The sequence below is a fragment of the Natator depressus genome, chromosome 6 (assembly GCF_965152275.1).
Source record: "Natator depressus isolate rNatDep1 chromosome 6, rNatDep2.hap1, whole genome shotgun sequence".
Classification (NCBI taxonomy): domain Eukaryota; kingdom Metazoa; phylum Chordata; order Testudines; family Cheloniidae; genus Natator; species Natator depressus.
In genome coordinates this window covers 14,557,480-14,571,043 of record NC_134239.1, presented here as the reverse complement: position 1 = coordinate 14,571,043, position 13,564 = coordinate 14,557,480, and the positions used below count along the sequence as shown (strand labels likewise).

The 13,564-nt window shown below is 55.0% G+C and overlaps 1 protein-coding gene across 2 annotated transcripts in view; it reads right to left on the bottom strand.

The window, feature by feature from the left end:
- Positions 1-4,128: 4,128 nt before the first annotated feature.
- Positions 4,129-13,564, bottom strand: part of SSH3 (slingshot protein phosphatase 3) — a 34,204-nt gene continuing 24,768 nt past the window's right edge. For both annotated transcript variants that reach the window (XM_074954558.1, XM_074954557.1), the window contains 3 exons: positions 6,138-6,338; positions 5,465-5,924; positions 4,129-5,267 (listed from right to left, as the gene is read on the bottom strand). In XM_074954558.1, the coding sequence (XP_074810659.1) occupies positions 4,713-5,267; positions 5,465-5,924; positions 6,138-6,338 (1,216 nt within the window). In that variant the 3' untranslated portion in view covers positions 4,129-4,712. The remainder of the gene's footprint in view (positions 5,268-5,464; positions 5,925-6,137; positions 6,339-13,564) is intronic.

The following is a 13,564-nucleotide window of genomic DNA, read 5'->3' as shown; positions in this document are numbered from 1 at the left end:
GAATAGGGACTGGGCGTGGCTGGCTCGTTACAAAAGCAGCTTTGCCTCTCCTGGAATTGACACCTCCTCATCTATTATTGGGTGTGGACTACATCCACCCTGATCGAATTGGCCCTGTCAGCACTGGTTCTCCACTTGTGAGGTAACTCCCTTCTCTTCATGTGTCATTATATAATGCCTGCATCTGTAATTTTCACTCCATGCATCTGAAGAAGTGTTTTTTTTACCCATGAAAGCTTATGCCCAAATACATCTTAGTCTTTAAGGTCCCACCAGATTCCTTGTCGTTTCTTTGGCACCTAGGAGCTCCAGGCGTGGCCCAAGACCCCACTGTGCTGTACGCACAGAGAGAGATGGCCCCTGCCCCACAGAGCTTACACACTAAATAGACAAGAGATGGAGGGAAGTGATTTGCCCAAGCTCACTTAGTGAGGCAGAGCCAGGAATAAAAACCCAGGTCTTTTCAGCCCCAGACTGGTGATCTGTCCTCAAAGCAAGAGCAGTGAGGGGACGCAGTATGCAGCCCAAAGCTAGAGAGCCAGCACCCTGCCTCTCTGTGCCTTGATTATCCCAGCTGGCAAACATGGCTGCTAGTAATGCTTTGCATGTGATGGGCCTGTTCCCATCTGTGGGTGTGGATGCACTCTGGAAAGGCGCAGTCAGCTGACCAGCCTGGCTTTTCCAGCTGCTATGAATCATAGAATATCAGGGTTGGAAGGGACCTCAGGAGGTCATCTAGTCCAACCCCCTGCTCAAAGCAGGACCGATCCCCGACTAAATCATCCCAGCCAGGGCTTTGTCAAGCCTGACCTTAAAAACTTCTAGGGAAGGAGATTCCACTACTCCCTAGGTAACACATTCCAGTGTTTCACCACCCTCACAGTGAAAAAGTTTTTCCTAATATCCAACCTAAATCTCCCCCACTGCAACTTGAGACCATTACTCCTTGTTCTGTCATCTGCTACCACTGAGAACAGTCTAGAGCCATCCTCTTTGGAACCCCCTTTCAGGTAGTTGAAAGCAGCTATCAAATCCCCCCTCATTCTTCTCTTCTGAAGACTAAACATCCCCAGTTCCCTCAGCCTCTCCTCATAACTCATGTGTTCCAGTCCCCTAATCATTTTTGTTGCCCTCCGCTGGACTCTTTCCAATTTTTCCACATCCTTCTTGTAGTTTGGGGCCCAAAACTGGACACAGTACTCCAGATGAGGCCTCACCAGTGTCGAATAGAGGGGAACGACCACGTCCCTCGATCTGCTGGCAATGCCCCTACTTATACATCCCAAAATGCCATTGGCCTTCTTGGCAACAAGGGCACACTGTTGACTCATATCCAACTTCTCGTCCACTGTAATCCCTAGGTCCTTTTCTGCAGAACTGTTGCCGAGCCATTCGGTCCCTAGTCTGTAGCGGTGCATGGGATTCTTCCGTCCTAAGTGCAGGACTCTGCACTTGTCCTTGTTGAACCTCATCAGATTTCTTTTGACCCAATCAGCTAATTTGTCTATGGCCCTCTGTATCCTATCCCTACCCTCCAGCGTATCTACCTCTCCTCCCAGTTTAGTGCAGTTTAGTGTCATCTGCAAACTTGCTGAGGGTGCAATCCAGATCAATTATGAAGATATTGAACAAAACCGGCCCCAGGACCGACCCCTGGGGCACTCCACTTGATACCAGCTGCCAGCTAGACATGGAGCCATTGATCACTACCCGTTGAGCCCAACAATCTAGCCAGCTTTCTATCCACCTTATAGTCCATTCATCCAGCCCATACTTCTTTAACTTGCTGGCAAGAATACTGTGGGAGACTATGCTCCGGTGCAGAGACAGAAGCAGCCGAGGGTGTCCCTGAATGCAGAAGGCACATGGCAGGGGCAGGGCTCTGTGCCTGACTCTGCTTCCCCAAAGGTATTTAGGTGCCTACTTGCTTCCAATTGGGGAAATCCAATTTTCTGTTGAAAACCAGGCTTGGCAGAAAACTCCCAGCCAGCTGCAGAAACCCAAGCCAGACAGCTGGTGTTCCTCAAGGAGGCAGCTGCCTGCATCAGCCAGCCTGCCCAGGCCAAGGGGAAAGCCAGTGGCGCCCAGTTCCCTGCTGGGACGGAGTGGGAATTTCCTGCAGTGGCTTTATGAATGGGTTGCCTGGCAGTGACAGCGACTCCTGGGGTGGAGCAGGAGCCACAAGGGGTTAGTGTCACGTAACCAGGCCAGGCTGGAATGCAGGGTCATTAAGGCCTGGCTGAAAGCAACCCCTATCCACAGAGGGCCTAGAAAGACAATGGGGACCCCCAGGGCTGCATGACTGCCATCTAACAATGGGGAAGATGTGAACTCAGCGTGGCTCTGCAGGACAACGGCACTGGGACCCACTGGCCCATTGGAGACTCAGCAGCTCTCATGTGAGCCTGAAACACACAGAGGGAGAGCGCCAACCATGGATTCCACAGCAGGCTGGCTGGGTGGAGCACAAGCTTGGCCAGGACGGATGATGTCTTAACCGTTGGCCCTCTGTTCCTCCCCTCAGGACTCCCTGGGCCGTGTGCCAGCGGGCTAACGAACCCTGCTCTGGTTGGAAAAGGCAGCCTGGTGTCCCTGCAGACTGGCTGGGGTGCCTGGAGAGGGGAAATATCTCTGACCAGGCTCCTGGCTCAGTTGGACTTGCAGGGCAGAGCTCACGGCACAAAGCAGGAGGGCTGGAGCCCAGCCGCTCTGTCTCAGAGGCACTGAGGCCATGTGGCCAGCCCTGGAGGAACAGAGAGCCCCCTCGGGGAACTGGCACACTGAAGGGGCTCCTCTAAGGGACAGTTTAAAAACTGGGGTGGAGCACTGATCCTGTGGATCCGTCACTCCTGCCCAGCCACTCTGATTTCAGCCCAATTCATTGCCCTGTGGGAGCTGGTTCCATGCTGAGTAATAGCCTGGGAGGCACCAGAGGGTTTAGGGGGCTGGCGCAGGGACACAAATCACCTTGTACCCCCATTTCTGATGACAGGATTTGTCTGAATGGCAGAGGGGTGTGCTGTTAGGGCCAGGCACTCCGGTGATGGGCACAGAACCTGGTGGTGGATGGCAGAGGCATCAGGGGATTGAGACTGGACTGATAGCTAGGGGATGTTCAAACCTCCTCAGGCCATGACTCAGCTCATCCGTGCCTAGGACGGGGCTTTAAGCCACCTTTGTGCTCCCTGTGCTGGGTGGCCAGGTGGCCTTGCGGCTGCTCTAAGTTATGCTCTGCTCCTAGCAGAAAGCAGAGCCTAGCTGATGTGCTGTGCACTCTGGCCACACCCCCTGGGCTGTGGTGCTGAGCAGGCACTGATACCAGCTAGGGAGGGGCAGTTCTCAGCGGGGCAAGCATAATTCATTAATGCACCCAGCTCCCACCATGGCATCGCTCACACAGCCATAGTGCTGCCCCACAGAGACTCCAACAGGCAGAACCTCCCTGAGCCAAACTGCACTTTCCCCACCCCCCAGCAAGATCAGGGCTGTGTTCATACTCCGGGCCCATTGATGTGGGTGGGGACTTGCTGCAAGCTGGCAGAGATCTCCCTGGCAAAGACCAAGGAGGGGTTAGCTATTGTGCTTCAATTGTGGGGCAGAGAGAAAGGTGTGGAGCTGCACTAGGAAGTGTCCCCTCCATGCTGCATTTCCTGGGTTTGAGCTGATTCATTCTGGAGCAGCATGGGGCTAATGGTCAGAGCACATGAGTCGGGAGCCTGTGTTCTCACCCTAGCCACAGCAAGCGGGCAAGGCCTTCCTGCCCTCAGTTTCCCTCTTTGGAGCCAGCACCCATGTGTGTAAATTGCTTTAAGTTCAATCTGAGGAGGAGTCCAAGAGCCTCTCTGTCCCCCAGAGGTGGGGTGGGAATTGACTGGCAGGGGCAGGGGAACCACCAGTGCCCCTGATCTATTGGGCATCAGGGATCACAGGGCTGTTGAGCCAGCACCTTTCCCTAGTTCTCCCTTGGATGGCTGAGTCCCAGAACCCACCTCCCAGGGCATTGGCCTGGGTGACTGCTCCTTGCTTCCTGTCCCATCCTTAGGACACAGAAGCCCGTGTCCCCCGTGGGAAGGGGGACCCCAGGGAAGGGAGGAGCCCAGAGCCAACTGCAAAGTGAATTAACTCTTTATTCACAGACGGAGTGAGGCTGGCACAGAGCGAAATGGTATGGTGTCCATGTGTGCAGAGCTGGGAAAGGGAGGAGGGGTTCACCCCCTCTCTCCTCAGGCACAGTGACGGGGTTGGCACCTTTTGACCCAACTGACCAAAGCAGTGCTCAATGGCACAAAAGCAAAGGGCTAGTGGGGAGAGACAACACAGGGCATCATGCCCCCCATCCTCCCCCAGTAATACCTGCTCAACTGCACGGCAGGAGCCTCAGGGCAGCATGGGGATGTGCAGCATGAGTGGCGGACAGAGCAATCCCCACAGGGGAATGTTCCATCCTTCCTCCAGATTTGCAGGGAGATGGGAGGGATGCATATTTGGGGGAGGGGCTGTCCTCACCATAGAGTCCCTCTCTTCCATTGGCCACACCCCCAGCAGCACTCAGGCCCTGCCCCCCAAGGGTGATCTGCACTGAGGTCCCCGGTATCAAATGCCCTGCCCCCAAATGGCACAGGGCAGCTGCTAGGCCCCAATACCATCCATGGCAGTACCCTGGGATATGGGGGCAGAGCCACAGCCAGAGGCAGGGCTAAGGGGGTGGAGTCTCACCCCGAGCCAGGCTCTAGGTCCACGCTGGCTTGCCGCACCATCTTTCTGGGTCGTGATGGGGGGAGAGCGCCTCCTCCAGGCTGGGGCGCCTGTGATGGGGGCGGGGACCTAGCAGGATCCTCCCTTGTGGGTCTTTCCTGGCCAGCAGCCTCCAGCCGCTCCTCAAACTCTCTGGTGCGGCTGAGTACCAGGGCAGCATCCATGAGCTGGGCCACGGAGTAGCGGTGCTCCATGACACGAGCCCGGTGTGGGGCTGTGGCTCTGGGGCTGGGGCCCTCCACGTGCTTCAAGGCTTTGTGCACCTTGCCTGGCACCGGGTGGTAGGAGATCTGCTTGCACACCTGGGCATGGCTCCGAGGGACCTGCCGGTTGCGCTGTCGGCCCCGTCGCTTGCCTGTCTTGTCTGTTGGGGCCTGCGGTGGGTGCTGCTTGGCCTTGGAACCTGGCGCTGATGCCCCCGGCTCCTCCTGGTCCTGTGGCGGTGATGGTGGGGCTGCAGGTTCCGGGTGGGGGCACTCCACAGGGGACTCGTGCCCTGAGGCAACAAACACCTGCAGGAAAGAGGAGAGGCGGCGATCAGAGAACAGGTATGCCCGGGTCACTGATAGACCCAGGCTCTCTCTCTGCTGGGCCCCAATCCCTCCTCTCCTGCCCCACCTCCAGCTGCATGGCACCTTCCCACAGCCCTAGATCTCACCTCCTGGGGCTTCCTCCCTCCCCCATGATGCCTGCTGGCTGTGCCACTTACCTCCCCCTCTGCAGCACCCCCCAGCGGGGTGGGGGCATCAGGGCTGTCCATCTCACTGATGCTCCTCATCACGGCATAGAGGTTGATGCGCCGGTCGCGCGGTGTCCTGGGTATCTCTGGCACCTGCAGCACGGCCAGGTGCCCCCGGACCTCCTCAGCCCCTGAGTCGTCTGAGCCCCCTGGCTCCTCTGCCTCCTGCACCAAGGTCCGGGGCCCCTTGCCCCCTGCTGGGGCCTGGGTCTGGGCTGGCTCCTCAGGGGGCTCCCGCAGGGGCCGGAAACAATACTGGGGTGTCGTGACTGGCTCCTCCTCCTGCCGCCCTGGCTCCTCCTCCAAACTCAGCATCTCCTGGCACAGGCTCCCCTCACTCTCCGATTGGTCGCTGCCAGTGTCACTCCCATTCACCGTGTCCTCCCACTGGCCATCTCCTGCCTTCTGCTCCCACAGGCTGCTGTGTCGGCTATGCAGAGACACACTGAGCTGAACATGAGGCACTGCGGTTGTCACAGCAACCCCTGCTGGGGAAGGCGGGGCTGGGCAGTGTAGGCTCCTCCCCACCTGGATGTCACAGTGCCCCCTGCTGGGGAAGGCAGGGCTGGGCAGTCTCCTCCCCCTCCCTGATGTCATAGAACCCCTCCTGGGGGGCAAGGCCTCTCCCCCTCCTTGCAGTTACCTGGCATCCAGGATGCCCTGGTAGAACTCCAGCTGCCTCATGAAGCTGGGGTTGGGGTGCACGATGGGGCGCTGGTCCTGCACATGCCGGTAGGCCCGCTCCAGCGACCAGCCGTACTCCTTCATGGCGTAGGCGATCACCGTGGAGGCTGAGCGGCTTACACCCATCTTGCAGTGCACCAACACCCGCGAGTTCTGGGCCCTGTTGCAGGATACGGGCTGGTGAGGCAGGCGCAAGGGGCTCAATGCACTTTCTTCACCTCCCCTTCCCCAGTTGTCTGCAGACAACTCCTGAAGGGCCCAAGATTGCAGCACAGGCCGTGCAAGTGACAACAGAGGCTGTGGTGCAAGCTAAGTACTGGCTGAGATTCACCTACAGAACAGCTGCTTTAACTTGGAAGTGGATAAGTCCATTAGTAGTATCACTCCAATGTGTGAGCGCTGGGGAGAATTTGTCTCCCAGTGTTGACGACTGCCCCAGAGCACATCCCTGGGGACTGCTACATGGAGACCCTTTGGTGCCAACTGGCAGAGGGCATAAGGGGGCACAGGGTTTTTACAGGGATTCCCCTGGGTCTAACGTCTACATAATAGTGCACCGAAGGGAGGCACGTGAGGCCTCTACCAACAGCCAGTAATGTTCCAGTTGCACTAATCATGGTGAGACATGTGAATGTATCTACAGGACACTCATTCTTAAGGTAGAATCATAGGAGATTAGGGTTGGAAGAGACTTCAGGAGGTCATCTAGTCCAACCCTCTGCTCAAAGCAGGACTAACCCCAACTAAATCATCCCAGCCAGGGCTTTGTCAAGCTGGGCCTTAAGAACCTCAAAGGAAGGAGATTCCACCACCTCCCTAGGCAACCCATTCAGTGCTTCAACACCCTCCTAGTGAAATGGTTTTTCCTAATATCCAACCTAGACCTCCCCGCACTGCAACCTGAGACCAGTGCTCCTTGTTCTGTCAGGTATATAAGTTATGAAGGGAAGGAACAGGTTCTGTTCAGGAAGGTGGAGGCGCTTCTCTCTCCCTGACTGACCATGGTGTTGTGCGTGGCTTACAATATAAATCAATCTGTGTACGAAGCCACCAGCTAATCAAGACCGTGAGGGCAACAAACTCTCACAATGTCTACAGGAAGGAACACCCAGCAGGGAGGCGGCCAGGTTCTGACTAAGATCAAAGAATTAGTCTGGTATATGGGGAGAATGCAGAAAGACATCTATATTCCTTCACCTAGGGGACAAGCTGTGAGGTGGCTTGTCTTATGGAGGGCAACAGCTGGCCTGGTTAATAGCTGGGAAAATGACTCTGGGTAAGCTAAGCCTGTACGAGACAGGACAGTGTCTAAGCTCTGGAAGGCAGGTTATGATTTTGTTTTAGAGGTAACCAGCTGCTTGCAGTGCTTCTAACTACTTGCTGTTATTTCAGTCTCTGTTCTTTGATAAGTAACCTTATCCTTTGTGGTAAACCCAGGACAAACAGCTAAAAAAGGGTCTAGTAATTAGTCCCAGGGGATTAAAAGGCCCCTCCCTATCCACTGAGGAGAGATAACCAGGGGGCAGTAAGGTTCAGCTGGAAAAGGGGTTGCTAGGGAACCAATTAGGTTCAGCTGACTCCAACTACTTGGGACCTTTTTAAACCCTCTCCTGGGTGGAAGGAGGGGAACAGTGAGGGAGTGAGAGGAGCAGGGAAGCTGCCAGCAGGCTGTTTGCAGCAAGACACCTGACCTTCCCAGTAGGGAGGCTGCACTCGCTCCCCAGAAGGGAAGGAAAACAAGCACAAGGGACTGACTGAGGAAAGGAGTAGCAGGACCCTGTGCCACCTGTAAGGATTCGCCTTGCCCCAAACCTGAGTCTCCAAGGCTAAAAAGGACTGAGCCTACCGAGGCGAACAAGGTATTTTGCCACACATGGTGTCAGCAGTGGGATGTGGTGAGTGAGTAAGGCTCTGTGGCAAGCCATCTCAGGGCAGGGTAAATCACAAAATGGAGGGATGTAGTGAAGGCGTTGGTACAGGCCACTGCGGCCCAACAAGAGGCTACCAGGGTGCAGATGGCTGCCCAGCAAGAGTCAGGACAGGAGATGAACCAATTACTGATGAACCAGGCGGCTCAAGATCGAGCCACCCTGAATGAAGTAATGAACCAGTTAAAAGCCCTGACCACACTGACGCACGGGCCCCAGGGGATCCAGCCGCTGAGGGCAAGCAACCATTTACAGAAGATGACTACGGAGGACGATAGTCGGGAGGATGGCACTGTGGGCAGGTATCCTGGCTCCATTTCTGTGTGGGAAGCCCCAGAAGGCCTATTTCGACATGACCACAGAGACAGCTATGGATAAAGCTCAGCAGCCCGAAAAATCGGGGGCTGCCCTGAGCAGAGTACCGATGTTATGCATGTGGCAAATTGGGACATATCTTTGCCCAATGCCCAAATCTAGAAGAGCCCATGAAATACGAACTGGGAGATATAGGGGGACCATGTGATCTAATAAGTCTAGTAGGGGTTGCGATGGTCCCTCATAGATACACTAGACCCGTTAAGATGAACGGTATAGAGACCACCGCGTTAGTAGACTTGGGAAGTGCAATCATGCTGGTCTCAGGAAAGCTGGTCGGGCAGGACCAACTATCCCGGGCCAAATGCTCAGGAATATCCTGTGTGCATGGGGATGTCAGTTACTACCCGACCATCCCCGTAAAAATAGAAGTTCTCGGAAACCCCACTAAGGTGACGGTGGGAGTAGTTCCAAAACTCCCCTACCCAGTCCTTATTGGACGAGACGTCCTGGGATTTGATAGCCTACTCCCTGGGGAGAAGGTGGAAGAAAATAATGAACCCGGGACCCAGGAGGTGGCCCAGATAGATAACGCCCCCCGAGCCTTCCACGAATTTGGCCAGGATTTGTTCTCCCCACTGGGAAAGCCCCGGAAGACTCAGAGGGAATGGAGGGCGGATAAAAGGAGGGGAACGAGGATCTTGACCCAGTATCAAAAATCTACGCTTGTAGAGGAAAGAGGTGGCTCAACGGACAGCGGGGCAGGGCAGGAGGTCAATGAACTAATAGCTGGACCTAGTTCCCCGGGGGTTTTCCCCGAGGGGAAGACAGAGGTAGATCCCCCTGAGTTTGGACAAATGGGGACCTCACTCGGGAATTTTGGTCAGGATCAGGCCAATGATCCAATATAAAGCAATATTCATAAAGTAGTAGTTGAGGTAAATGGGGTCCCCGTCGAGGGGAGAGTCAAGGGCCCAGGGCCATATTATGTGATTAAGGGTAATCTGCTACACAGAGTAGTCCGGGTCCAAGAGCAAGTCGTAGAACAACTCTTGGTCCCACAGAAGCATCAGAGGGGCATGATGGATCTGGCCCACAGCCATCTGTTTGGGGGCCATCTAGGGGTAGATAAGACCCTTGATCAGATTCTGCAGAGGTGTTTTTGGCCTGGCATCTATGCGGCGGTCCGGCAATATTGTACCTCCTGTCCGGAATGTCAGTTACATGAGCCCCGACCACACCTAAGGGCCCCTTTGGTACCTCTACCAATTATTGAAATCCCATTCAACCAAATAGCTATGGATCTAGTAGGGCCACTGGAGAAGTCAGCCCGGGGTCATCAGTACATTCTGGTAGTACTAGATTATGCCACCCGATATCCAGAGGCCATACCCCTACGGAACACCATGTCCAGGACCATAGCCAAAGAATTAGTCCGGATTTTTTCCAGAGTAGGGATACCTAAAGAGATCCTGATGGACCAAGGGACCCCCTTTGTGTCTAAGTTAATGAAGGACCCATGTACAATGCTCCATATATGGACCCTCAGGACGTCAGTCTATCATCCCCAGACCGATGGGCTTGTTGAACTCGTCAATAGAACATTGAAGAACATGCTACGGAAAGTGGTTAGTCACAATGGGAAAGACTGGGTGGCCCTGCTACCTTACTTGCTGTTTGCTGTATGGGACCTTCCACTGGATTCTTCCCATTCGAGCTGTTATATGGTCGCCACCCCAGAGGCATATTGGACATGGCCAGAGAGGGCTGGGAAGAACAGCCGAACCCCGGGAGAAACATCGTTGAACATGTATTGCAAATGAAAGACAGGATAGCCCAAGTCGCCCCCCCTTGTGCGCGAACACCTGGAGAAGGCCCAAGGGGCCCAATGGACATACTACAATCACCAAGCAACGACCCAGAAGTTCCAGGTGGGAGACCGGGTAATGGTGCTCATACCCACGGCAGACAGCAAGCTCCTGGCCAGGTGGCAGGGGCCATATGAGATAATAGAAGCCATAGGAGAAGTTGACTATAAGGTCCGACAGCCAGGTTGCCAGAAGCTGGAGCAGATCTACCATAGAAACCTGCTGAAACCATGGCAGGATAGAGAAGCGCATGTGGTTGCGCTAGGGGCACCATCCCCTAAAAGCGACCAGCCTGATCAAGTGCGAATATCCCCGGAGTTGACTCCGGAGCAACGATCTGAAGTGATCAGCCTGATTAAACGCAACCAGGATGTGTTCTCAGAAAAGCCAGGCAGGACTACTGAGGTTCACCATCGCATCCTCACAGAGCCTGGAGTGAAGGTGAACGTCAAGCCATACCGGATCCCGGAGGCCAAAAGCGAGGAGATCAGGACAGCGGTCAGGAAAATGCTGGCCTTTAGGAGTCATTGAAGACTCTCATAGCCAATGGTCAAGCCCAGTGGTTTCAGTGCCTAAGCCTGATGGCAGCGTGAGGTTCTGCAACGACTTCCGAAAGCTGAATGAGGTATCCCAGTTTGATGTGTACCCTATACCCTAGATAGATGAGCTAACCGACAACGTTATCATATATAGCACCGACTGGGAGACGCACTTGGAGAAGGTGGAGGCAGTGCTGGATACCCTGAGGAAGGCGGGGCTGACGGCAAACCCCTCCAAATGTTCGCTCGGGCTAGCTGAAGCCAAATACCTCAGGTATATAGTGGGGAGGGGTGTGGATGAGGCCCCAACTCAACAAGTTAGAAGCTATACAGAAGTGGCCCCGACCACTCCGAAAAAACCAGGTCAGAGCATTCCTGGGACTAGTGGAGTACTCTAGACGGTTCATTCCCCACTTTGCCACCAGGGCATGCCCATTAATGGACCTAACGAAAGCTCGGGGCCCAGACATAGTAAGATGGACGACCGCGGCTGAAGACGCTTTTTCAGATCTACGGACGGCCCTCTGCACTGACCCCATACTCGTGGCCCCAGACTGGGGGAAGGAGTTTATCCTACAAACCGAGGCCTCTGATGTAGGGTTGAGGGCAGTACTTTCACAAATGGTCTGGGATGATGAACACCTCATCCTCTTCCTTAGTAGGAAGCTCCTGCCTAGGGAACGGAAATACGCCGTTGTCAAAAAAGAATGCCTGGCAGTAAAATGGGCTGCAGAAAGCCTCCGCTACTATCTACTGGGACGGAGGTTTACCCTTGTCACGGACCATGCCCCTCTGCAGTGGATACACCAAAATAAAGACAAAAATGCGAGAGTGACGAGATGGTTCCTGTTGCTTCAACCCTTCCACTTCAGAGTACAACATAGGTCTGGAATCCAACATGGCAATGCGGATGGCCTGTCGAGAGTGCACTGTTTGCCAACCCAAGTAGCCCAACCCCGTAGTGTTGACGGGGGGGAGGGGGGAATATGTGGTAAACCCAGGACAAACAGCTACAAAAGGGTCTAGTAATTAGTCCCAAGAGATTAAAAGGCCCCTCGCTATCCACTGAGGAGAGATAACCACGGGGCAATAAGGTTCAGCGGGAAAAGGGGCTGCTAGGGAACCAATTAGGGTCAGCTGACTCCAACTACTTGGGACCTTTTTAAACCCTCTCCTGGGTGGAAGGAGGGGAACAGTGAGGGAGTGAGAGGAGCAGGGAAGCTGCCAGCAGGCTGTTTGCAGCAAGACACCTGACCTTCCCAGTAGGGAGGCTGCACTCACTCCCCAGAAGGGAAGGAAAACAAGCACAAGGGACTGACTGAGGAGAGGAGTAGCAGGACCCTGTGCCACCTGTAAGGATTCACCTTGTCCCAGACCTGAGTCTCCAAGGCTAAAAAGGACTGAGCCTGCTGAGGCGAACAAGGTATTTTGCCTCACCTTGTTTTCCCTATAAATGTATCGCAGTGCGGTGAGCTGAGATGTACGTGGGAAGCTGCGGGGCACGGTCCCAAACGAACAACAGATCGGTACATACTGCGAGTGTCCAGTGGAGCAGGGGCTGAATGCTCCAGGGGGATGCTCGGGGGTTGAAGCGTGCCTGTTGCTCATCTGCAGAGGGACAGTGGTGTCTGTGCAGACTGAGAGTGGGGCGATTGTGTTGCTGGTGGAGTCACGGAGCTGATTTCTGGTAGGCACAGACAAGGCTCTCTCATGCTAAGGGTAGGTGGTGCACAATCCTGGGTACCGCCAGGAAGCGTCCCAGGGACTTCGGACACTATCTGTACTGGGGCTTCAGAACAGACAAACCAGCAATTCAAGGAGATATTCAGACCTGTTTGACCTGGATCCCTCTGGCAACAAACTTGTGCCATGAAAGCAAAAAAGCACAGGCCACCATTCGCGAGCTGACCCCCATGGACTACAACCAAAGTGCACCGCCGCAGTCATATGATGACGCATCACAACCCGTAAACCCGCCCACACAGCTGTGTGCTGAATGGAACAAGTCAAGCAGGAGACAGCAAAGTCCACAATGATCAGCTCCAACACCAGGAGCTGACACGGCCACAAAAACGCTGGAACATGGAGAGGCAGCTGGATTCTGGGAGATCGAATGTACTCTTAGCCCTTTCCCACCACACTACCCCTTCTTCCTGAGCCTCTGCCCTCGTGCCACCTCTTCCCCCCCAAGACCCCGCCACGCATCGCTCACCCTTACAGCCGGTAAAATGTGATGGGGCCATGGCCCCCTGCTCCCCCATTTTCTGGTACCCTTGCTTCAGGGTGGGAGCACAGAAGTGGCTGTTTGACTTCTTTGATTCCTGCATGGAGGTACCCACGCTGTGAAGACAGGCCAAAGCTGTCGCACTACTCAAACCACATAAAGACCCTAAACTCTGTAACATTACCACTCAAGAGCCTTATTCTGCCTACCCTACAACAGGGGTGGGCAAACTACAGCCCGCCAGCAGTTTTAAGTTGGCCATTGCGCTCCTGCTGGGAAGCAGGGTCTGGGGCTTGCCCCACTCTGGCCAGGAAGCAGGATCGGGGGCCGCTCCATGCAGCTCTCGGAAGCAGCAGCATGGCCCCGCTCCGGCTCCTAGGCTCCAGCTCCAATGGCCCCCTCCGGCGCTCCAATGGGAGCTGCAGGGGCAGCGCCTGTGGACAGGGCAGCGTGCAAAAGCCGCCTGGCTGCACCTCCACATGGGAGCCAGAGATGGGACATGCTGCTGCTTC